Source organism: Aspergillus thermomutatus (assembly GCF_002237265.1).
Source record: "Aspergillus thermomutatus strain HMR AF 39 chromosome Unknown NODE_208, whole genome shotgun sequence".
NCBI classification, from domain to species: Eukaryota; Fungi; Ascomycota; class Eurotiomycetes; order Eurotiales; family Aspergillaceae; genus Aspergillus; species Aspergillus thermomutatus.
Window position 1 is genome coordinate 20,337 of NW_020798257.1, and position 24,470 is coordinate 44,806.

Below are 24,470 nucleotides of genomic sequence, written 5' to 3' on the forward strand. Positions count from 1 at the left end.
GTGATTTACTGGCTCTTTTGACTGGGGGAAGCGGACCGTCGTCATTGGGATCCAGAGTGAAGTACGCTGGGAGTCCTGCTACAGTTATCGGCCAGGGTCTCGGCGGTAAAGCACCCACGCAAAAGAGCAAATAAAAGCCACCAAACACCACACCTTTTGTGTGTGGATAAAGGTTAAAGAGGATTTCTTTGTTCTCTTCGTTCAAGGCCTTGCGGTTCAGCCTCAGGTTGAAGGATAAATTCACATGTTGACATGGTGACTCTTCATTATTATTAGGATGGGATACGGCCGTGACATCATCAGTATCCATGACACCTTACATGGTGTGTCGGGTACTATTTCCGACTGCTGATGGCTTTGAGGAGAAGCAGTTAAAAGATGTAAAACCTTGATCCGATCCTGTCCGTGATTAGTATTTGGGTACAGCGTAGTGAAGTCCTGTGGAGATGGAGATGGAGATGGCAGGGGCATCAAGAGCAATGTGGATAGTGGCTCATCCTTATCACGTGATAATAGCAAACAAATCAACCAATCCAGGATCATATAACCAAATAAGGCCGGTCCTTCAACAAATCCTCGATGGTCTAACGGTCATGATTTCCGCTTGTCACTCCTAGAGAACGAGCGCGGGAGACCAGGGTTCGACTCCCTGTCGGGGAGATTCTTTTTTTTCGTTGGTTTCTTTTCTCACTCCTCTTTCCTTTCGGAGAGGAGAGTCAGATCCATGTTCTGATTCCCTTAATTTTTTATTTTGCGCTTCCGAGGCAGTAAATTGAATCTCCGCTCAAGGCTTTATTTATATGTGCAAATACGATTTTTGAAATTGTATCGAATGCAAGGATCTCGCTTACCAGCCGATATATAACTCTACAGATAAACTGCATTCCAGATCTCCGACAACCTCCCATCCCACGTTGTAAAATCGTCTACTCGCACCAGCGAATACCCTGAATCCCCCAGCTGACGTCCATTCCTGCCCTCCCATCGCCTCCCAGCAGCGGAAAAGTCGTCAAACCAACTATCTTGCAGCCCAATCTCGAGTCTCTCCCACTGTCGGGAAGAGGCCAGCTCCGACCAGGGACGAATCCAGGCTTCATCGAGCTCTTCTGGAACGGTTCCAGCTCGCGGGGTGCAGCTTTTGTTCAAAATGTGGATGACCAGGCGCAAGCGCCTGACGCCAACGTACGCTAATCGCAACGTCCGGAAGAGTGTTTGGTATGTCTCCCACTCGCGGTCGGTCATTGTTGACGGAGTTGTTGCCTTTGCGACGTGCAGAATGTCCAGAGAAGTGATGCGCGATAAATGTGACGGTGCAATCATTTTCGGCAGTCGACATAACTTGACCGATGAGGAAATGAGGAATGTATTTGTGCTGTAGAGAAGAGGAAGCGCTTCTTGGTATCTGGCCCACAGTCAGCTCGATCTCGCGGATCGTAGAACTTTGCAGCGCTCACCCCCTGCGACACACTCGCAGCCATGCCGCGCCTTTCAGCTTGTGCCGCGACAACTCTCGTCGTCCAATACGCTTCGGATCCTCGAGATCATCCGTACGACACATGTCTCCGGGGTTTGGATTGTCCTCTTCATCGCAAACCCGATGCCACCAGCGCCATTGGTCGGGCGGTCTCTTATCTCTCCGACGGTAGCCCGGCGCATAGCCAAAATCGTATTCGAGATGGACCGACCGGCCACCAAACAGCTCGATGTATATTCGTTGACGGATTTCCTGGGGTAGACGCGAGAAGAATAGACTCTGATCCTGGGGAAGCGTGCTGTTATCGTTCAAGTCGAGAAAATTGGTAGTTGACGTAGTGATGGCTGTGAGGGTGTTGCTCCTGCTTCGGATGGCCGCAAGCTCTTTATCGGGAGGAGTCAAGGGTCTTCGAGGTGGGGGAAGAGGCATTGCCTTGAAATCGCGACAGTTGCCATTTTGCTTGCAGGTTTCATGATAGATTCCCACCCGAGCCAGAATCACTCGAGGGTCAGATTGCAAAGGGTCCTCTTCAGCTTGCTCTTTCTGTCGATCTTTGCCCTTCTCCTTCTCCTTCTCTTTCTCCTTATCCTTATTGCGAAAGCGCTGGAAGAATTGAAAGGTCATGGTGGAGGTGGAGGCGGAGGAACAGGTGGTCTGATGCGGTTGTTGAATGTTGATTGCTTTGGAGACGGAGGGCGTGGGACTGTTTCACACAGTTAATTAAGGGCGCAAACGGCGATTATTGGAGTAACATGGTGAGATGTTTTTTCGACTGAACATGTAATCAGGGTGGATCACTGTCTTATTATGATGAGAATCAGGCAACTATCCAGATAACAAGAATAATGCATGGTTTTACGATGGATAACAGTTTCAGTGAACTCATCGTCACTGAATGATTGAGCATCGTGTGATGTCTGGATCAACAGGGGCAGTGTCGGACTGTGGAGCTGCCAATTTGCACCAGATAAATAGTGTGTGGTATCAACAAATGAAACAAATGACAATGGTCTGGATGGAGTCTCGAACTGTCTCTTAGTCTCTTAGAGTCCTACGCCAATTAGAAAAATTTACTGTTAGTCAGGGAAGATTGTCTTGTCTTTAACTTCCGTTCCGTCGTCCCGGTCATCAGCTGTCTGCCAGCCTCCCTTAGGATTGCACCAGAGTCCAGGACTCCAGCTGCCCAACTCCATCGAAGACTTCCCGAACGATGGATTGGCAAATGATGTCATTTCTCGTATTCTAGGTTTCCAGCTGAATGGAAAGATCTTCATTTCCCTCCTTTTATCCCCGTCCCGACTCCCGACTCCCAACCAACTGGTTCAGTCTCGTATTCCTCCTACTCTAGATAAGCATCTCACCATAGTTAGATTAGGGGCCCTTGACTCACCATGCTGCTAATGACCTTTGGTGCACCTCAATTCTTCTTAATAGTGTTGGCCTTCCAGCCCCACTCCAGTGTATTTAACATGAGTCTCTTTAGCTCATGGTAGTGCCATAGTGCACTACAGATTGTTGCCTTAAGAGCAAGGGTAGAATGGTTCATACTTGTATTCATTGAAGGAACTTTCTGTAGCACTTGATTCTGTGAGAAAATTTGCTGTAGCAGTAACACCGCCCTATGGGCAGTATGGCATCTATATTTTGGCCTAGAGCATAGTTAGTAATCTCACCATAGTTAGAATAGACATAAGAATGCCATACGAGCTCAGAGTCATTGAACTTTCCCATGATCCCACTGAGGCATGGCCTAGCTGATTTCACCACTAATTGGACAATGCGCTGCCAGTGCAGTGCCTCTAATTTCTGCATCTGCTAGAATAACTGCTTCTAGCAAGCCTGCATGACGTCCTTTGACTCCTTTGACCAGCGGTCCACCTTCCTCCATCAATGCCATGAACTCCGGGTCGGCGAGAGTGATCTAGACTCCGCCTCCGGCCTGCCTGTGGTGGTCATTTGCATCTCAGCCAGGAGTTTCTCGAACCGTCTGTTATGCTCATGATGTATTCTCGTGGGATGCTTCAGGTCAATGGACATGATTCTCATTGGGGGGATCTCTGGGATCACGCCAATTTAGGCGGCGCGCTTTTAGCCACCAAGACAATTGTGAGCCTAATTGCACGAATTCTTTCATCTGGACCGGGTCGCACGTGCGCCACGGTCCAAACGTCTTTATGACGAGGAATGAATCGGCCTTGGCCTCCTCTCCTCCAAGGTACCCTTTATAGGCCTGAGTATAGGCCGCAAACGTGAGGGAAGATCTCATGTCGATCCTGGGAGATCAGCAAAAGGCTATAATTGACAAAAGCATATCAATATAGGTTCGCGAAATTTGGCAAGACTCTCTCTCCATAACTTACTGGCTGTTGAATGAGGGGAGGCGATGGGATGATTCTTTTAACCATCCCACCAGCTCGCATCCCTCCTGCATTATGCTCGCCGGCGTCCTCTTGTGACGCATCCTTCTCTTAACATCGACGATAGAAAGCGTGGCCAGCGTCTCACTGGCCCGCAAAACCCCATCAGTGACGGTGTTGTACCCCCCCCTTTCCGAACACCGGGGTGAAGTATGTCCTATTGAGGACCCACTCGATCGGTATGCCGGTGATCAGTCCTGTTAGACGTTGTAGATAGACGACAAGCGCGGCGCCGCTTATACATGTAGCGATGATGCTCATGTCTCTGGGAAGACATGGCGGCAGCACACAGCAAGATCCTCTGCCGTGAATATAACATTTCTTTTCCTCGTGTTAGGGGCCGGCGGGCGGCGCATGACGGACTCGAACTCTAGCTCCAATGGAGCAGTCTCAATATTTCTTGAGGTAATGACAATCTCTTTGACCGCTAAGTGAGGTCGCAACACTGTTGTGGAGTCTGTTTGAGATGACGCAGGATCAGATGGCAGAGTGCGCCGGACCTGTGCCTGTAGTCCACGCGTGACTCTGGGGATGGTAGGTCCGAGATTGTAGAATTTCATAACGACTCTGCGCTCGGGGGATCTCTGGATGTGAAAGAGTAAGACCATGTTAACTTGGTAGCCGGAATTTATGAACCACCAACGTGCGTCAGCTCGCAGTTGTGCTTCTGATTCAGAAAGACCCGTTTCAATGACGAGCGAAGGCCACTCCTCTATGGCATCGCAACGCTCTTCGTGTTTCAAGTGGCTTCTTTGCCTCCTGTGTCGAGGTACCTAAAGACGAGCGCAGACGTTTGGAAACCGGGGCCTGATTTGTAGCTGCATTGCGGCAGTCTTGATCGAAGGTTGTGCGAGTTTTTTCAGCATAGCCACGTCTCTTAGCTTCTTTAAAAGGGGCGCCTTTCAGTAGTGAAGTCTTCAGAGCCTCCAGAGGTTCTGCCATGTAGGAATAGCCCAGACATCATCCGGCGTATCGAAGTCCAATTTGGATGGCAGGAGGCGTTCCACTAGGAAGAGGTCTGGGAGGAAACGGATCAGGTTAACAGCAGGGGCGGCGTCTTCCTTTTCCTCTTCGGGGTCTTCGTCATCGCTTGCAGGTTTCTCATCGTTCTTCTTCTTTCGCTTTATCTCGGCTTTGAGGGAGTCTTCCGCTAAGGCGGCACGTTTTTTGCCCAGACGGGATGCCGAGTTGCCAGCCATGACTGCGAGTAGCAGGTGATCGTGAAGGATACGATAGGTTTGAAAACGACGATGTGAGAGGTTCGAAGACAATTTGAGATGCGAGAGGGTGTTGACGAAGACGACGATGTGAGATTCGAAAGAGCATTTTCGGTAATACCCGGAAAGAACTCTGACAGGGTTTGCGGGTAATCCAGTTTTTTTGTTGCCTTGATTCTGTCTTCGTCTGTGGCCAGGCCTAGCCTCGAGATGTGGTGTCCCAGCGCCTTGATGGAACTGTATGCAAAGTGACATTTTGATATCTGGAGGGTAACGCCAGCCCTGTCATATTTACCTTTGACAGTCATTGTCTGTTCCTGCAGCCGTCTGGCTGTGGCGAAGGAACCCAGCCAGATCCGCTTGTCCTTCTCTCCGATACTGTAGACTGCCATCGTGTGGGTAAACGACTCAACCCGTCTGCTATGCACATGATACGGTCCGTATTGGGTTTATGATGGATTATGAGGTCGTATTCGCCGAGTCGATTCTCCCATTGGGTCATTCTGTTGTTTCCCTCGGTGCCTTTAGCGAGTATAGCCTTGAGCGCGATGTGATCGGTATATAACATCACCGGAAATACTATTGATCGGTGTGTCTGTACTCACCACTTGAAGATAACTCTCTCATCCTGGGATTTCCGTAGAATGTTTGTCGCTCCATCGAAAGTCTCGGGAGAATCGTTAGCTCCACAGAGGTGTTTCCTTGCATCCAGAGATGCTTGTCCGCCCGTAGATGTGGAAACGACTCTGACCAGCCCGACTCGATAATGATGGAGGGAAAGTCATTGCTATCAGTCCTGAAGACAAAGCCTGGTTCTTTAGAAGAGCTCTGATAAATGCTGGTAAATCCGCCAAAGGCCGAGGTGTATTAGTAGCGTAATAATATGGCGGAAGTGAACAGTACATACTTGTTCCAACGGGAGCACACAATAGATCCTTCTCCTGACAATTCAGAATGCCATCTAAAAGCCAATCACCCGGGGCATCAATAGCTCACCGTTGGTGGGCGTCATGCAATTTCCTTTTGGAAGCCCAAAATTTTCCTGGGCCGCCTGGAATGCTTCATGAGTATTAAGCAGTGAATGCTTTATGACTTTTACTGTGAATCTTCATAAGCACACTGCACCATGAACTGCTTTTGCGTCACCTCAGAGGCTGATTTGACATCTCCTGGGGCAAGGTGTCAATGGTTATCCTATCGAGCTTTGCCCAAGCAACCAAATCTTCTAATCCTCCATACACTTTGGATACCGAGCGCGGGGATATCCTAAGGCTCTGGCTTGGCCTTGGACTTGGAAGAGGATGTCTTTGAAGTCGTACTGGCAAGATTATCCTGATGTGGATGATGAATGATAAAAACAAAAGAAAGAAAGAAGTATCGGAGAGAAGTTCTTGAGAACACCTGCAAAATCTTCTTGAATAGAGAATCCAGAGCGGACTCTCCCAACAGTGTTGTCTAAGTGACAGTCTATTATGAGTGAATATACAACAGCCTTCATATGAGTGTATCCGTGATGTGTTGTGGTGACGACATATCGCTTAGGCAACAGGTAGACAGAAGCTCTTGACCACCACTCACACTTGCCTTCTACACCAACCCCCTCTATCTATCAGACACGACTTTCATCACTAAAGATGTCTCTTCGCATTTGCTCTCTCTTCGACCAAAGAGGTGTGGCAGAGAAAAAGGCAGCACATGCAAAGGCTGTCGAAGTAATGGACGAACTCTACGATCTCTTCGAGGAACACTGCAGCTTTAGCACTCACATCGACACTGAGCTTTTAGAGAGACTGAAGATAGACTGCAGAGATCTGGATCTGACTAACCACGGCACCTATCTAGACTCCTTTCTTCCTGTCTTCTTCGAACCACTGCGTCCCGAGCAACTCCCTCCCCTGGACCTTCGTAATGCTGAGACTAAGAAGGAATGCGAAATAACAAAAAAAAATATTGTCAGGGCCCTCACGCTATGAGAGAACTGCTCATGATAGCGCACACTCGCTGTTCTCGAACATAATGTCGTCATTTTCGACTTTCCCTCGTGAAGTCCCGGGAGACAGGTCTCTTAGTTTGAGGCGATTGAGCGGCTGGCTGTCGACGTAAGTGGTGAAAGACCCAACCATTTCATTACCTTTGGCATTCTGTTAACCAGTATGTAAAACCGATAGCGATTTCTCTCCTTCCATTATCGACGACTATTTTGATGGCCTTATCTTCGAATCACTGAAATGGAATCCTGCTAACGCATTTACGACCCGAACGGGCTGCTCTACTCATGTCATGTTTAGTTTGATTTTGGGATACGAACCTGACGAGAGACTGCTGAGAGCGGAGCTTATATCGATCGTAGCAGCGATGGTCACACGGCTCGCAAACCCTGAGTACGAGGACCACAGCGTTGTCCCTGTAAGTTGTGGCCTGACGTTCCCGTCCATTCGAAGGTCGCTTCTTTTTTGGTTCCCTCGTTGGTACTAACCAGTGATCTCTCCCAAAGGTAATGGTTATTTCGTTGCTCGGAGAGAGGAAGGTGCGGATCCTACAAGCACACAACAATCAGGGAGGAATTGTTATCCGGAAGAGTGGCTTTATCAAATTCAACTCCCCCGAAGAAGCGACGGAAAACATGGATCTTCTTATGCGATTCATGGCGAGTAATGTAGTTGGCGACACTGCTGATCCAGAGAATTTCTTCGGCATGAGTCAATATATCCCTAGCAACTATCCTACCAATGGCCGTGAATGGGGATGTTGACGAGGAAAACAGTCCGAAACCCCACCGTCCATTCCGGGGCCCAGCGGCGTCGGGTCATCGCAAGAGAGCTTCCCGAGGAAACCCCAGAGATCATGACACGTCTCAATCTGAGAGTGGCCAAGCAAGGCAGCGTTCGGGTGAGAAACTTTCTGAGGTCGATTCGCCGCCGTCCACGAGTAATCTCCGGGGGGCGTGATGTATTTGAACCTGGAAGGCCTGAAAGCCCTCCCAGAATCCCCTCCTTTGCTTTCGAATCAGACCTCGAAAGGCGTCTGTTCACTCCGTCGGACGAGCACGAAGCACCGAGCACCTCAGCTCCAAAGCAGGAGAGGGGTCGCCCTGTCACTAGACCCGACGAACATGAGTTACGCAGAGGGCCTGTTTCGAGGGACCTCGACCCACAGACACCAGTGCCTCTAGGATAGAGGTATTGTCACTTCTGGCCATTTTTCGCTATTTGCTTCATTATACCCTTGGATTTTGATCGGAAAATTGCTTTCACCAGACCAGGTCAATGCCTCTGGAGTGTTTTCTATCCCAGTGGCTTTCTACAGGATGTAAAGGGAATTCAAAGTTGACATTAGCTGAGTCTGTGTAGCTCAAAAGTTCATGCATCAAGCAAGACTCCAGATGAGCTCGAGAGGTTGAAGATAGATTTCGTAGTCTTCGGCACCCAGTATCATGACTTCCACCTTGTCTCGTTAGCCTTGATAATTCTGGCGCTTCGCAAGGCATATGGATCCTTAAATCCTTCCACAAGCTGACGATGCCCCTGCTCTCCAGTCTTGGGTTCCCGCTATCGTAACCAGTCAAGCATTTTGTACGTTTTATGCAGAAACTTGAAAGCGTGTCGACTTCCACCAGTAGCTACCAAAAATACCCTTCCTATTTGGCGCCGGATCTATAACCCAGTTGTTGTCAAACGAGTCCATCCATCTCCAGTTGTAAGGGAGAGTCCAGCCCGCACATGCGACGATAGCCAGCGCAACGTTGTGTTCTTTACAGTCGACAGTCTTGAACCCAATGACTATTTTCTTGGTTGGAGGTTTGGATGGTCCGAACTGGAGACGGACACCTTGACTGTCTTCCCATAAGATACTGTTGAACTACAATTGATGCAATTTAACTTTGAGTTCAATTCATTCGTCTACATGACCTGAGAGCTCTACTGGTAAAGTTAGACAGCTACATTTACAGTTCGTTCAGTACCCCCGGTCAACATTTACAATTAAAGGTCCACAATACCCCCCGGTTGGAATCATAATGTCACCCCGCAAGCTCATATGTTCGGTACTCTGTCCCAGGGGCCTCGTACAACGCCCTCGCGCCCTGTTTGGACGGAATAGATTGACGCATGACCGACATATCAGTCATGTAAACATCCCCCGAGCTCAACTGAGACGAGGGCGGTAGTCCAAGGCGCTGCCCTCTCCGTCTCTTCGCGCGACGACGGAAGAAGTATAAGAGTCCTGCGATGACTGCCACACAGACGAAACCGCCAACTGTAGCGCCTGCGATGACTCCGGTATGATTTTGAGCTGGTTTCGGCTCGGCTGCAGCAGAGGTGGTCGTTTCAGCGGCTACTTTACTTGTCGCTGGTGATGGACCCCCCGTCGTCGTTGAGTAGCTGGTCGCTGTAACAATAGACGAAGAATTTGCTGTGACCGAGGATATTCTTGAAGTAGATGATGTGATCTCCGTCGTCGCTGTCACACCGATCGTAGTTACAGCGGTAGGTGTACCTGCAGACGAACAGCCAAGTCAGCACTCGCTGCGAGCATCCGAACATATGGCTGCGACATACCTTGGAAAATCAACACCTGGTGCTGAGCACTACAGTTGACATTCCCCATATTGTAGTCGATGCAATAGTACATATCCAAATCCGTGTTTGGACATTTTGCAATCCCCTGTCCACCGGCCAGATTGTCGCGGTTCGGAGGGTCCGGGTTGATACAGAACAACGGACAGGAAGAGCTGCGCCATGTTTGATCCGTGCAGGACCCTCGAACGTACAAAGAGACCCGGTTTCTTGATCTCATCGCCTGTTGCCATGCAGATCGAATTCGAGAGGCAGGCGTAGCCCTGGCCGCAACAGGTTGCTTGCTTCGTGGAGTCTTGACACGGTGTGTCCTGTGGTGCGACACTGCCGTCTGGATAGTAGCACGTTGAGAGAGAGGGATTCGGGAAAAGAAGCCATAATATGGCAAGGAAGAGGTTGATGTTAAGCTGGAAGGAATTCATGGGGGATTTGGTGTACTATACATCACTATATCATCGACATCTTCATAAGCGTCGTCAATCATGCAAACAAGAAATATCAAGTCACCCAGGTTGGAAGAGAGCCCCCGCTTATTATCATTGTGACATATGAACTCCAGTAAACGAAGCGAGGATTAAAATATTGCAATTAGCGCTGGTAATTTACCGAGGGAACGGATGAGGCTGTAGATATGCAGGGTTCTTATGGATGGACTTGCTGGAGTGCTGTGTTGTGAGGCGTCTATTCGCTGGGCTGATGAGATCCAAGACCCTTAGTATGGCACTACACCGACGCTCTCTTAAGCGCCCCGGCGACAGCGCCAGCACTTCCAGGTCAAAAGTCCGTCCTCAGCTCTTTGTTTCCATTCCACGTCTTTGGCAATATAGACTATCAACAATTCAATCGATCTATGTGCTGAATGTGATTTCGTCTAGGTGATAAAGTTCGTTTATGTACCACTTCTGAGTTTTAACCCCTTCTTCTGTTTTGGTCTCATCAGGATCAACCATTCTTTAAACATGAACATCAAGCGACGTCACTCATTCATCGTGTCAGTCACTGCTGTCAGCCTCGTCTGTCTGTACTTTTACTTCTCTAGCAGTTCTTGGTCGATTCCGACAGAAGTCAAAGGCCAAGTGACTTCTCAGAAGGAACCTGGTCCATCTCCGGACCAAAATATTGTCTCCGATGAAAGCAGACAGAAAGCACCTGTCACAAAGCCTACTTTATTGTGGACGCGTCGTCCGACTAGATATCCGGTCCTATCAATGACACCGCTGCCCATAGAAAAGCCACGGAAATTGCCAAAAGTGCAGGCAGACTTTCCCGCGGAGACAGATCCTCAAAAGGCGCAAGTTCGTACGCAACGTGAAAAGGCCGTGAAAGACGCCTTCACCCGATGCTGGACTGCCTACAAGTCTCGCGCATGGTTGGCCGACGAGGTGACGCCTTTTTCTGGAATAACGCGCAACTGGTTTGGTGGATGGGGAGCTACCCTCGTCGACAGCCTTGATACTTTATGGATCATGGGACTCCGCGAGGAATTCGAGGAAGCCGTGTCGGCGGTCGTGCAGATCAACTTTGAGACCACGTCCCTCAGCCAGATTAATACCTTTGAGACCAATATCCGATACCTGGGCGGTCTGCTGGCGGCCTACGATTTGAGTCTTGACAAACGCCTGCTAAGCAAAGCCGTCGAGGTCGGCGAAATGCTCTACGCCGCGTTCGACACGCCTAATCGCATGCCCATTACCCGGTGGGACTTTCGAAGCGCCGCTCGCAGTGAGGAACAGGTAGCGTCTGAGAGCGTGCTGGTAGCAGAGATCGGATCTTTCACGCTGGAATTCACCCGGCTCTCGCAGATCACCGGCGATCCGAAGTGGTTTGATGCTATCCACCGCGTGATGTCGATCTTTTACCGACAGCAGGACCGGACGAAACTGCCGGGGATGTGGCCTGTGGTCGTTAACGCGCGCGCGGAAGATTTCACCCAGGACACGACCTATACGCTGGGCGCTATGGCGGATTCAGTCTATGAGTATCTCCCTAAAATGCATGCGCTCGTCGGTGGCGTTCTCCCGATGTATGAAAGCATGTATCGCGATGCTATGGATACTGCTATTCAGTACAATCTCTTCCGTCCAATGACCCCTGACGAGGCTGATATCCTGCTTGCTGGAGCTGCGCGTATTGTGAGCGAAGCCGGCCAGCCAAGCCGTGTCACTCTGGAGCCCAAGGGCGAGCATTTGATCTGTTTTGCTGGGGGGATGATGGCATTGGGTGGACGACTGATGCAGAACGACACTCATATCGATCTAGGCCAGAAGCTGACTGATGGCTGTGTCTGGACGTACAAAGCGCTGCCATCAGGAATCATGCCAGAGGTCTTTCACATGTCGCCTTGCGCATCCCAAGCTTCTTGTCCATGGGATGAAGCGCAATGGCAGAGGGAGGTGGTGAGTAGGGTGAAGGATCCCCAGACTCAAACTGCCACGGACATCATCCACGAGCAGCGCCTTCCGAAGGGGTTTACTGCAATCGCAGACCCGCGGTATCTCCTGCGGCCGGAGGCTATCGAGTCCGTCTTTATATTGTACCGGATCACCGGACGAGAGGATCTGCTCGATGCGGGCTGGGCGATGTTCGAGGCGATTCAGAAAGCTACGGAGACGGACTTTGCCAACGCTGCTTTATCAGACATCACCGTTCCCCAGCCCCCTCAGACCGATTCGATGGAGAGCTTCTGGATGGGAGAGACACTGAAGTACTTCTTTCTTCTCTTCAGCAGTCCCGATCTAATCAGTTTGGACGAATATGTGTTCAACACCGAGGCGCATCCTTTGAAGAGGGCGAAATGAAATATATTTTTGGTATCCTATGTCTTCTAGTTGACCTTGGACCTCCGTATATATTTATACTAGTGGCCAGGATGAACTTGAAGTGTCTGTATCCCATGTCCTCAAGTAATCGCCACATACGCCTACCACTCACACAGACATGCTCTGTATGAATATGCAGAGTACGGAGTACCAAACAAGAGGACAAAGCACTCTCCACCCTCAAATCCATTTCAGACCTCAGGGGCCCAAGACCCTTCATCGCCTGCAAGGAAGTATCCTCATGATTACTCCATTAGGGTTACCCAAGTATCCGTAGGACCGTAGTAGCCTGAAAAACCTCAGGCCACCTCCTCATCCGGTAAGGCGGCCACGCCCTAGCACAAACCAGGCCAAGCCACCATCATAGGCAAACAAAAATTAAAATTGGTATTATTAAGTGCTTGTGCTTACGATCATCACTGGCCCTATTAATGATCTGCAAACTCAACTTTAAATAACTCAAACAGATTGCGTGTCAACTCATTTAGATATAATTCTTGTCTTCTCCCTTGCTTCAGTGGCAGTGTTGTTCCCTGCGCCCTAGCTTGATGTAAGGTACAGGCTGTCCATGTGCTTGAATGGCTCTAGATTTTTACAGATGTACTCCGTATGCAGGGCTGTGTATAGCCTCGGTAGGATTTTACGCGTTCGAGTAGCATGTGTCACTCGCTAATACCTCTGATTGTTCTGCTAAGATTCATCAAATATTCGCCGATTCCCATATTATAGACATTATATTCGGGATTCATTATTTGTGTAAATGCTGGGGTACAGTAGAGCAATGTCTAGAACAATGCAAAGCCCAACGCCGATCCAGCCATCAAATGCATCACAGAAACCACGGCACGTCTACATCATCTTAGAAAAAGAACGAGTACACGAAGATCAGGATTGTAGCAGCCGTTGCAACAGTGTACTCCAGCTCGAACCAGGCCGCCTGACCACCGAACGCAATCTTCTTGCTCCGGGGTGTCGGATGCGCAACCCCAGTCTTGGGGTCCCGTACCAGCAGATCCTCACGGTCGGGCATGACCGGAGGGTCGACGGCGTAAGCAACAGGAGTCCAGAGGGAAGTGCAGATGAAAAGAAAGGTCAGCGGGGGCCAGAAGGCGTGCGTGATCAAGCAGAGGATGACATCTCGGAAGCCGCTCTCCTGCGCGAAGCAGCGATATGACGAGATGACGACCGCGATGAGCGTGACATACACAAAGGCAAGGTGGAAGAAGGCCATGTAGTTAAGCAAAATCACCCGCAGACGAACGAACATGTTCTTCCTCTGTTTCGGATCACGCTCTTCGAGTGCCGAGCTGAGGGAGCCGGTCGGCTTAAAGGCCTGTGTTTGGCCCCCAAGCCATTTGGGGAGGATGAATGAGCGAACAATGCAAAGGGCAATGTATGGTGCCATCCAGAGCTGGTAGCGCGAGCCTCTCTGTCCGGTGTGGTAGCCGGCGGGGATGAAGAGGGCGAACTCGCAGATTCGGTTGGAAATGGTCGAGGCGAAGCAGGCCCAGATGAGCCAACGGAGTTGCTCCTGCGTCGCATAGGCGACAAGCTGCTTGCCCCACAGGAGAATAATGGGGATAGCGAAAATGGAGGCCGTGAGAAGCAGGGTGTACAAGCTGAGTGTTGCGTAGAGGAATCCCGAAAAGCGCTGAGCAGCAGTCATCTGTCGAACGCTGTCGCCCCACAGACAGAATTTGAGCTTCACAGCGGTGTCGACAGTTCCGATCGCCCATCGGGTACGCTGCTTGAGATGTCCGCCAAAGTCTTCCGGCACGGTACCAAACTGGAGAGGTTCATGGATGTACGCGGTCTTCCATCCCTTCCCGAGCATCAAAGTGGAGGTTGCGACGTCTTCGGCCAACGAACCGAGAGGGAAGTTGCCGATCTCGTCCAGGGCCTCGCGTCGAACGACATAGCCGGATCCAGTGCACCAAGCGACACCCATCGCATCTTTGATTGGCTCAATCACATGCACGAAGAAATCCAGACTCTGTGCGAGAGGGTCAGAAGGAGGGGTGTTGTAGAAGAGCTGCGGCGGGCATGCAAGGGCCATCTTGGGATCGACGAGGAGGTGAGGAAGGACGGCACGCAGCCAGTCTTGCTCAGGGATCTGCGAAGCCCAGTTAGGAGAACGACTCGACTCAAGATGAAACGCCAGTGGACATTACCATATCAGCATCCAGCGCCGCCATGAATTGGCCGGCGCCTCCAGGCAAACGGTGCACCTGCTCAAGGCCATAATTGAGATTACCCGCCTTGAAGTGGTGTGGTTTGCCAGGAATCTTCTCTCGCGCCATGTAGATGAGATTGGGGTGAGTAATGGCAAGCTGGCGTACGGCAGCTTCCAGAGTGGCCGACTTGCCGTCATCGAGGACAATAACCCTGAACCGGTCGCGGGGGTAGTCCTGATCGCACGCTCCACGGACGGTATCCAGCACAACTTCGTCCTGCTCTCCGCAGCAGGTAACGAAAACGTCCACAGTTGGGACATCGTTCCCGGTCAGTCGCAGCTTGGGCCTGCCTCTTTTCTTCAGTGCCATCATCGTCCAGCAGTTGTGCATCAAGGAGGGGATCGCAACAGCGATCTCGATAGCGACGAAAACCCATGCTCCGGCGTAAGTGTATCCAGCTGCCTTTTGGGCTAGAATGATACAGGCGATGCGCAGACCGAGGTAGAAGAGGTAGAGACCGGTGTTGGCCAGCGTGAGGAAGGGAACGAGGCTGAAGACCCATCGCTTCCATCCTCTCCAGATCTCGGCATCGTCACGATTGTGAAGGCGAGCTATCGACCCGGACTGGACCCAATCCTTTGCGAATAACGGTGAAGGGGGGGTGTTGACGAGAGGAGCGAGACTCTGATGACTTTGAAGCAGCTGATGGTTTTGATACTGTTGACCAAGGGATTTGTTAGTTTTGTGTGCACAAAGAGAAGCAGCAGAACGAAGGAGCGGGCCTGTAATTACCAGAGATGGTGACGCTGAACGAGAGTCGAGAGAAGCATTGGCAAACGATTCTGGATTGAGAGACGACCGAGCCGTTGAAAAATGATACCCATAGTCCTCCAGAGGAATTTCACCGGCCCGAACAGGCGTCAGAGCTCCTGGTGGAAGCTGATCTAGCGAGTCGAAACTGCTCTGATTGTGGTGGACTCGATGGTGGACGTTGAGCCCGACCTTCTCTTCTTGATCCTCCTGGCCATAGCGCCCATTCATTTTGGCCTCGTGACAGTACTTGACAGACGGATCGGAATGTGTCAAAATATTCGGAGTATGAAGAGGAAAGGCGAGATATTCTGATTCGATTTTAGAGTACTACTCCCGAGAAATAATTAAACGAGTGTGATAAGCCCAGAGAGCTTTGGAGTACAAGGGAAGTAGGACGCAGGTGGATGGATAGATTCAACGAGAGACGAGGCAGGAAGATGGGCGAGGGCGAGGGCGAGGGTACCTGTTCAGTTCCTTGTCCGGCGTCCTCCGTAGGTACTTATTCTTATCACTACTACTACGGGAGTATGTACCTCTCTGTTGTGGAAATTATTTACAGTACCAAAGTCCCAAGGTAACCAGAGCATGCGACCTACCGCAAAAGATCTGCCTCCAGTAATTTAGGGCTCATTTACCAGTTGCCTTGGCCATTGCCTTAGTCAAGGATTTGCTTGAACTGCTGAATGTGAATGGCTGAGGCCCTGAAACTAGTGAGGTACGTAGTGTGATCTGGATGCAGCGATAACATGATCAGTGGGGCCAGGCCGTTTGCGCACTAGCCTGTGATAAGCTAATATAAATAGATGGCACTCATGATAGGTAGGCTTTCCGCTTGCGTCATCCTTGTCGTACGTACTGGAAGTTACAGGTACGCAAAAGACATTCGAAGCTCTTCCATGGTCGACTCCCTCGACGTACCAAGCATCCTAAGATGACTAAAGAGGAAATTTCCCCTGCCAACCCTGCCGGAATTGCTTTCAGGCACACCCAGGCCAATACATTTCGAGTTCCCTTGAAGTTCCTTGGTTGCACTGCATTATTACTTAATCGCTTAAATTTCGGGATCGTGTACCTCATTACAGCCACTGTACCAACTTTGTGGCCTATCAGTCCCACTCGTTATCACGGAACCTCCCGGTCGAGCATATGATTAGTCTGTTTTAGACCCTGTTCCCCCACCCTAAACTCAAAATATGAAAACAATCCAATTTTATTTCTGTACGTTACACCTTCCTTACATCTACCTATGGATACCCAAGGCAATGTTTGCTGATAACCGCACTCTCTCCCCACTCAACCCAAAGCACCCTATGAGCTGCTGATCTCTCCTTCCATGACCTTCCTCCTCCTACATCTCTGAATCTACAGTCTTCACATCAAATTATCATGGTGCTTCGATGGGTTGTTAATGCCGGTCTTTTGGCCATCCCCATCGGAGGCACTGTTGGTGCTCTGATGGGAATAGATGCGCACCGACAAGCGACAGGACAGGCGCCTCTATTCAGCGGCGGCAGCGGCGGTTCAGGCTCGGGCTCGGGCTCGGGCTCGGGCTCTGGTCCTGGTGGCAGCGGTAGCACCACGCATAATGGAGTGACCAACACACAGTACTGCCAGGAATCATATGGTATCACACCTTCAACAGAAGGACAAAGCTTCACATGTTCGTCTCCTAGAGTTCCTATCGGGTTTCGAGTGACTAACCATTACTGCAGTAAATCCCAATCAATGGGGTGTGACCAGCGATACAATCGGATCATTATGCATGAACGTAAGTATTGAGACACGGAGTCTTTAAGAGCTATGCTGGGAGCTTTTTTAACAAATATTGAAAAGGTCACAACCTTCGAAAACGGGACATACGCGACCAAGAACACAGCACCCGAGTTCTCTGTCACATGGCAATTCGACCCTGGTCCGGAGACACAACCTGTCCACGCCTTCTCGAACGTGATGGTTGACGATGGCTTGCCTATCTCTCTGGAGAAAATACAGCATCTGAATGTCGATCTCCACTGGACGTACGGAGTAGGCAACACACCCGCTGCGGCGACCAACGAGAACGAACTGAACAGCGAAGCTGTCAATACGAACGTTGCTATCGATATGTTCTTCAGTAGCGACGCGGGCAGTGCGAAGAAGAGCTCCGAGGCTTCACATGAAGTAATGGTCTGGTTCGCGCAGTTCGGGAACGCTGCACAAGTCATTGGACAAGACGCTGGTGTAGTTGCGACCAAAGTGTTGAATGGGACTACCTTGTGAGTGAAATTTCCCATGACACTTGGCTACCTTTTTCGCTGACATGCTTTTGTTCTTCTTGCAGCGACCTATATACAGGTCAGAACGACAAGCAGCAGTATGTTCTGACGTGGGTTACGAGCGACTCTACGAGCGCTTCTACGAGCGCTTCTACGAGGCGCGCGAAGACTACGGACACGTTCACCGGTGATCTCTTGCCTCTGATCACCGATCTATACACCATGAGCGGGGCCGTTTACCCGTCAAAATCCGACTACGTCGGTATCCTCCAGTTCGGTACCGAGGCCTTCTCATCAAGTACGAATGTCACATTTTGGGCACCCAAATTCTCAGTAGATATACAATGACGAGAATGAGGGAGGTATATATATGTTTTTTCTTCATTAGCATTGGGGAGTTTACGGCAATTGGTTCGATATAAATAATAAAACATTGATATATTATCATTACAGAGGAGGATGCCACTTGTAAGGACCAAGCCGAGCTGCGGTATACTACTTACAAACAGGTGGACTATACAATCGAATGGATGCATTGCGTATGATACGTGGAATCGTCCTTACAAAGACTCTGAACCCTTGATGATCGCATCCGCGATCTTTTCCGCAAGCATATCTAAGTCATTGTCAGAGGTGGATGTGTTTGGCTGAAGGTGTCCAAAACTTACACACTGTAGACTGCGGATGGCCAGGCGGCAGAAACGGAAACGCACTGGCATCCACCACACGTAGTCCAGAAACTCCATACACCCGCGCCTGCGAATCGACAACAGCCATCTCATCCTCCGCAGTGCCCATCTTACACGTGCAAGCGGCATGCCACAAAGTCATAACGTTATCCCGGATGAACTCCAGAATCTCCTCGTCGGTCTGGACCTCGACACCAGGATAGTACTCCTCCCCGATTATGACCGGCGCCATGCCTTCGCTCTGGAAGGCTTCTCGCATGCGCTTGACCATGGCAATGGCCACCTGCTGATCGGCTTCCTCTGCGAGCCAGTTGGGGTTGATCACGGGAAGGTCGGAGGTATCCGCTGACTTGAGGGTGATGTTTCCGCGGGACAACGGAGTGATCAGCACGCCCAGCATGGAGGCGTACTGGTATCCGTCTTTTGGCTGCGTGGTGAGAAGGTTGGAGACGTTGCCCATGTATCCTGCGCCGGAGATATACTGGTTGTGTGTGCATTAGTGAAGAAACTTGGCAGACAGGTAGAAGGTTTTGCGACGTACCTCGGCCTCTGGCCAATCATCAGGGAAACCAGCCAGGGCAGTCTGCGTTTGCTGAGAGAAGCCAGACCGCAAGCTCTGGGGAATCTTCTCCCACGCTAGGAAATCGGCAACGGGGTTTGTCAACGGGCCGTTCTTGACGAGTAGGCCGTTCAGAACTTGCCCGGCAGCGTACAGGAGGTTAGTCGCGAACTTGGTGAAGGTATCTACTTGGACCCGGTACGAGGGTGCGATGAACGGGTGGTCCCACATGTTCTGACCGACGCCAGGACGATCCGCCAGCACGGTAATTCCATGCTCCTCGAGGATATCGGAGGGTCCGACGCCAGATACCATCAGGAGCTGGGGTGATTGGAATGCGCCTGCTGAGATGATCACTTCCTTCTTTACAGAGAGCGTAAAGGTATTGCCGAGTGCTCCTCGTACTTGGACGCCGGTGGCCTTCTTTCCGCCGCTGAAGATAATCTTCTTCGCTAACGTATTGGTGTAGGTCGTCAATGTGGAAGGATTGGTGGCTAGGAATGACGCCTGGGAGCTGCTCCGCAGTTCATTCTTGGGGTTGATGGTGGATGCGCAGTATTGCGCTCCCATTAGCGACCCAAGATTGAATTCCGTGGTCTCGTTGATTCCTATTGCTTCCATTCCGCGCTTCATCCACGAGGAAAACGGCATGGCAAAGTTGGCGTAGGATACCTGCAGTGGCCCGCCTGCTGAGTCGTACGCAGCAGCATCGTAGGCGGCTGATGCATTGGCGGCTCGTAGTTCGGTATTGGGAGGTGTGAATCGGACACTTTGTTTGTAGTACGGAAGTACTTCTTCGAATGCGTAGCTGCTATCATTGACTGCAGTTGCCCATTGTTCCATGGACTCTCGCGTTGGCCTGCGAATTGGTTAGTTGTGGCATTCCGAGCCACTAAATGGGCAAATACCGTTGATAGATCATAAAATTCAACGCCGACCTGTATGCTCCGTCAGTTCCGTCACCCTTTAGCCAAGTGCCAGGCTTACTCACGAGCCTCCAAGACATTTCCCCCTGGCATAATGAATCGACCGTCCATTGGCCCCGGCTTGATTTTCTGCAACAAAGCCCCAATCGACCGCGGAGGACGTATCGGGATCGGACCCGACTGGCAGAACATCTGCTGCAGGAGTCGCAGCAAGTGATTCCAGCTCATATGTTCCGCCCGCCTCGACCAGAGCGACCTTGAAAGACTGCTGCGCCAACCGGGTGGCCACGACGCTGCCACCCGTACCACCTCCGACCACCACATAATCGAACTCCTTATCTCCGCTGAACAGACCCCGAGGGCTCGTTGGCGATGTTGTTTGGTGTTGCTGTAGATAATTTGTAGTGTGTAGGGTATTTACAGCCCCGAGGCCAATTGCCTGGAGCGCCAAAGCCATAAGAGCTGTTCGAGATAGCATCTAGATTTGTCAATTGACTGTACCTTACACATGCAAGGGGGAAACGCACGGTGCTCTTTGTGCTACCAACCTTGTCAGAGTGTACGCGACCTTGTGGATAGGTGATCGCAGGCAGACAGGGAGGATGCTTGAGAGCTCAGACCGTACTCTTTTGTAGGAGACGCAGGCCTAGCTAAGTCATTCGATTCCCACATCCTTTCCATATATTTTTAGCCCACATCTTTGGACCATCATCGGCCTTCTGTACCCATCCAAAAATACTCAAGAAGAGTTCGAGATGAAACAATGGAAGCATGGTCATCTGTAAAAGCAAGACCCCACATTTCACTATCGACCCCCCATTGTCTGATCGATTTTCGCCAGTCACGGGTGTGTTTGGGGCCTTGGGCGACCCAAAAACGGGTATCTGCAGGACCCAAACTTGAGCTGTTTCAAGGAGAGACAGGGCTGAGGACTATCGAGATTCGATCGATAACATTCGAGTACCCTCTAGTCTCCGGAAAATCATCATTAATTCGCTCATCGTCAGTCGTGAGGTGAGAAAGAGTCACAATATGCTAGGAGTCGGCACCGAATAGCGACGGGATGATAACGGGAGGGGAGTCAGAGCTTGTGATTGGTCTGTTTGTCATAGCATCACGTGCTACCTGGCTTCCACGGAAATCAACAGCAATTCGAATCTCGGTGAGCCCACTTTCTTTTTTCCCTCTTGCACTTTGCTAGAAGTGACAGAACAAGTTTCTGCGACTGCGTTTGGGTTGAATTTGCCATTGCGCATTCCTGCTTTGCATGGTAAATTACCTAAATTACCCGGACCACTTTTCTCTGTTTATAAGAGGATGAAAATCGATCAACAATAACAAGCTTATCAGCGTAGACATGATCAGTGTGCTTGAGCTTCTGTTGTGTCTAAAGCGTCAAGCCAGCCAAAGAATATGGTAGCTTCGATGAAATTTGTCCCTGATACAAACTTCGTTCATTTTTGTGACCGAGACCGTTTTCGAATTGAGGGCACGGAGCTGGTATGCATTCCAAGTGTCAGCCAGACGCCGTCGAAAAATGTCCGACCCGCAACAATGCAAGAATATTTTGTTTGTCCTGCACAAATTGATTGACACATAACGAAACACTGATATCGATTGATTTACTTCTGCAAGATGACGCACTGTTCACCTCGACCTAGCCTGAGATGGAGAAATCTCCGTGAGCTCGCCTTCGCTTATCAATCTATGGTGGAATATCTCTTCCTTAGCGCTCCACTAAGACCATCACCACCGTCGATACGGCAAGGCTTGTCTTGATTTAATATAATCTGGGCGCTCTGCAGACTTTTCTCCGGTCGAATCACAGCCAGACAATCATGAGCATGCTCAATGCAGTTGATGCTTGTTTCTACTGCGATCCCCGCAGCAATCTTTGAACCGGTCAATTATTGCAGAATGCGGTAGAACGTGCCTTTTGTCGGGTGCTATGTCGCATAAAGCCGAGGATAATCGAGTCAGACTATAGCAGCTACTGAAGCGCGATGTATGGCGTGGTTGCCATATATAAGGCCCCTACGCACAGTCTCCTCGAATATCCAGACCCCTGAAACCAAGGTCAAGATGAAGGTCGCTGGATTCCTTTGGCTCAGCCTTCTTGGCTCTGCTGTTGCAACAGGCGAAAGCCATGGAATAGTGAAAAGAAGCACTGTGAGCGAGATCTTGACCGATATCGAAAATGCTGCGACCTGCGCTGCTTGTGAGGTGAGTACGACGACAATGAAAGCTTATGTACCCGTCGCTGACCTCTACAGTCTCTGTTGGTTGTCCTACAGGTTCTGGCTCATCTTGGCAATGATGACTTTGTGGATGTGATAACCCAAGTCTGTATTCTGGCGGGGGTAAGCAGTCCTTCGTTAGACAATTGAGCCGATATTTATCAAGAGCAGGTCGAAGACTCGGATGTTTGCGAGGGTGCCATCGCCCGCGAAGGCCCTATATTGGCCCATGATCTTCGCAATATGGATATACCCTCGACTACTGCTGCCCTCTTTTGCACCACAATCTTTGGCCTCTGTGACTATCCGGCTGTCACAGACCATACGGTGGACTTTCCTTCGGCCAAGCCGGCGAATGCATCTCGCCCATCGCCCAGTGGAGAAACACCTCTTCAGGTTGTGCACATCAGTGATATACATGTTGACCTGTCTTATGAAACTGGCGCTAGGTAACTCTCCCGCTCCTGCAGTATACTTTCAATTGCTCATATTACTAGTTACAACTGCACGAAAAACATCTGCTGCCGTCCTTACACAACATCTGATGCACCCGGCAGTACCAGCTATCCTGCAGGGAAGTTTGGCGATCACAGCTGCGACACTCCGCTTAGTCTGGAGGAGAGCATGTATGCGGCTATACAGGAGCTGGTCCCCGACGCCGCATTCACCATCTTCACAGGCGATGTTGTAGAAGGCGCCGTGTGGCTGGTCAATGAGACTGAAGTCACCAACGACCTCAACGATGCCTACAACACCCGGATGCCATCATACCTCAATCTCGTTTACGGAGTGGTTGGTAATCATGACGCAGCGCCTGTCAATTCCTTTCCTCCAGCTGACATCGACACGACCATTTCAAGCCAATGGGCTTACGATACTCTTGCATCCGACTGGACGCAATGGATAGGATCAACGGCTGCCACCACGGCCGAAGATTACGGCGCGTATTCCGTGAAATACCCGGCTGGAAATCTGCGCATCATCTCCTTCAACACAAACTTGTACTACAAGGAGAACTTCTGGCTGTACGAAAAGACCATGGAGACCGATCCAAGCGGACAGCTTGCCTGGCTCATCAGTGAGCTCGATGCTGCGGAGACCGCCGGCGAGCGAGTCTGGCTGCTCGGCCACATGCCAATGGGATCTGGCGATGCCTTTCACGACGCATCCAACTACTTCAACCAGATTGTCCAGCGGTATGACGCGACCATCGCCGCTTTGTTCTACGGTCACACCCACAAAGACGAGTTTGAGATTGCCTACTCCACCTACGCAGACCAGAATGCGCAGACTGCGACGATGATGTCGTATATTGCTCCCGCGCTGACTCCGACATCGGGGAACCCGACCTTTCGCGTCTACTCGGTCGACCCGGTCACCTTTGGCGTGCTGGATTACACCGTGTACATTGCCAACATGTCCAGTCCGACGTACCAGAGCAAGCCTACCTGGCAGAAATACTACTCCGTCAAGGAGGCATACGGTTCTCTTCTGAGTCCCCCTGTCACAGATAGCGCGAGCGAGCTGACTCCCGCTTTCTGGCATAATGTCACTGCATTGTTTGAAAGCGATGACAGGGTCTTCCAGGACTACATCGCCCGTAAGAGCAGGGGCTGGGATGTCTCCAGCTGTACTGGAGATTGCAAGGATTCAGAGATCTGCCAGCTGCGAGCGGCCGAGGCGCAGTACAATTGCGTTGAAATTACCCCCGGTATCAACTTCAAGCGCAGAAAAAGAGACGATATGAGCAGCAGCACAAAGACGGAGAGTGCGTGTGGCGAGTCGGTCATTGGGGCTATGTTCGCCAACTTCGAGGGGAGCGTGACGGTATTCAAGACGGCTGCGGAGGAGAAGCTGGGATCGAGCTTTTTGAACACCACAGTCAATTCTACGGCTGTTTAGTTACATTGAGCACAAGAGGGCAGTTCAGCGATGATACTGGTCTCATCCTATCTAGGCATATTTATATCGAAGGTGAAATATTGAGATCGAGATTGAAGTATTTTCCAATCGCGCAAAAGCTTTATCAATTTCTCTGCATTCGATGAAAACACTAACTTGTCTTTTCCTGATCGCAGCATAACAACTTGCAGCATACTGACCAGAGGTACGTATATAGGCATGGGTGGCACCACGTGATCCTTAGCCAGAGGACTCTTTGCCTAAGGCAGTAAGTGGTCACGTGTGGCTGGTCAGGCATCAGGCGCGAAGGTGAGAACCGTGAGAATGAGATCACCTGCACACAGCACACATACCTGTCGGCTGGCGCAGGTACAGCAAGCCATGCAGAACTATCCTTGATAGAGAGAATTTGGT

General features: G+C 50.6%; 9 protein-coding genes across 9 annotated transcripts; 4 read left to right on the forward strand and 5 right to left on the reverse strand.

The window, feature by feature from the left end:
* Positions 1-867: 867 nt before the first annotated feature.
* Positions 868-2,098, reverse strand: CDV56_103154 (uncharacterized protein; the record flags this gene model as incomplete). The annotated part of the gene is made up of 2 exons (XM_026756773.1): positions 868-1,402; positions 1,455-2,098. 2 exons carry the CDS (start codon positions 2,096-2,098, stop codon positions 868-870), a joined length of 1,179 nt encoding a protein of 392 aa, XP_026611745.1.
* Positions 2,099-4,808: 2,710 nt separating this feature from the next.
* CDV56_103578 (uncharacterized protein) lies at positions 4,809-5,090 on the reverse strand (the record flags this gene model as incomplete). The annotated part of the gene is made up of 1 exon (XM_026757197.1): positions 4,809-5,090. The coding sequence occupies one exon, from the start codon at positions 5,088-5,090 to the stop codon at positions 4,809-4,811; it is 282 nt and encodes a 93-aa protein (XP_026611746.1).
* A 2,034-nt stretch (positions 5,091-7,124) lies between these two features.
* Positions 7,125-8,285, forward strand: CDV56_103828 (uncharacterized protein; the record flags this gene model as incomplete). Its single annotated transcript, XM_026757447.1, has 4 exons — positions 7,125-7,207; positions 7,277-7,514; positions 7,603-7,807; positions 7,873-8,285. The coding sequence occupies 4 exons, from the start codon at positions 7,125-7,127 to the stop codon at positions 8,283-8,285; spliced, it is 939 nt and encodes a 312-aa protein (XP_026611747.1).
* An 841-nt stretch (positions 8,286-9,126) lies between these two features.
* Positions 9,127-10,104, reverse strand: CDV56_104015 (uncharacterized protein; the record flags this gene model as incomplete). The annotated part of the gene is made up of 3 exons (XM_026757634.1): positions 9,127-9,602; positions 9,665-9,770; positions 9,877-10,104. 3 exons carry the CDS (start codon positions 10,102-10,104, stop codon positions 9,127-9,129), a joined length of 810 nt encoding a protein of 269 aa, XP_026611748.1.
* Positions 10,105-10,641: 537 nt separating this feature from the next.
* CDV56_104167 (glycoside hydrolase family 47 protein) lies at positions 10,642-12,480 on the forward strand (the record flags this gene model as incomplete). The annotated part of the gene is made up of 1 exon (XM_026757786.1): positions 10,642-12,480. One exon carries the CDS (start codon positions 10,642-10,644, stop codon positions 12,478-12,480), a length of 1,839 nt encoding a protein of 612 aa, XP_026611749.1.
* An 880-nt stretch (positions 12,481-13,360) lies between these two features.
* Positions 13,361-15,716, reverse strand: CDV56_104446 (glycosyltransferase family 2 protein; the record flags this gene model as incomplete). The annotated part of the gene is made up of 2 exons (XM_026758065.1): positions 13,361-14,614; positions 14,673-15,716. 2 exons carry the CDS (start codon positions 15,714-15,716, stop codon positions 13,361-13,363), a joined length of 2,298 nt encoding a protein of 765 aa, XP_026611750.1.
* Positions 15,717-16,874: 1,158 nt separating this feature from the next.
* CDV56_104740 (glycoside hydrolase family 12 protein) lies at positions 16,875-18,091 on the forward strand (the record flags this gene model as incomplete). The annotated part of the gene is made up of 4 exons (XM_026758359.1): positions 16,875-17,148; positions 17,201-17,256; positions 17,322-17,743; positions 17,809-18,091. The coding sequence occupies 4 exons, from the start codon at positions 16,875-16,877 to the stop codon at positions 18,089-18,091; spliced, it is 1,035 nt and encodes a 344-aa protein (XP_026611751.1).
* A 212-nt stretch (positions 18,092-18,303) lies between these two features.
* Positions 18,304-20,374, reverse strand: CDV56_104872 (GMC family oxidoreductase; the record flags this gene model as incomplete). Its single annotated transcript, XM_026758491.1, has 5 exons — positions 18,304-18,359; positions 18,412-18,913; positions 18,974-19,850; positions 19,900-19,929; positions 19,983-20,374. The coding sequence occupies 5 exons, from the start codon at positions 20,372-20,374 to the stop codon at positions 18,304-18,306; spliced, it is 1,857 nt and encodes a 618-aa protein (XP_026611752.1).
* Positions 20,375-21,999: 1,625 nt separating this feature from the next.
* On the forward strand, positions 22,000-24,056 carry CDV56_105156 (uncharacterized protein; the record flags this gene model as incomplete). The annotated part of the gene is made up of 4 exons (XM_026758775.1): positions 22,000-22,140; positions 22,191-22,277; positions 22,326-22,603; positions 22,652-24,056. 4 exons carry the CDS (start codon positions 22,000-22,002, stop codon positions 24,054-24,056), a joined length of 1,911 nt encoding a protein of 636 aa, XP_026611753.1.
* Positions 24,057-24,470: the final 414 nt, after the last annotated feature.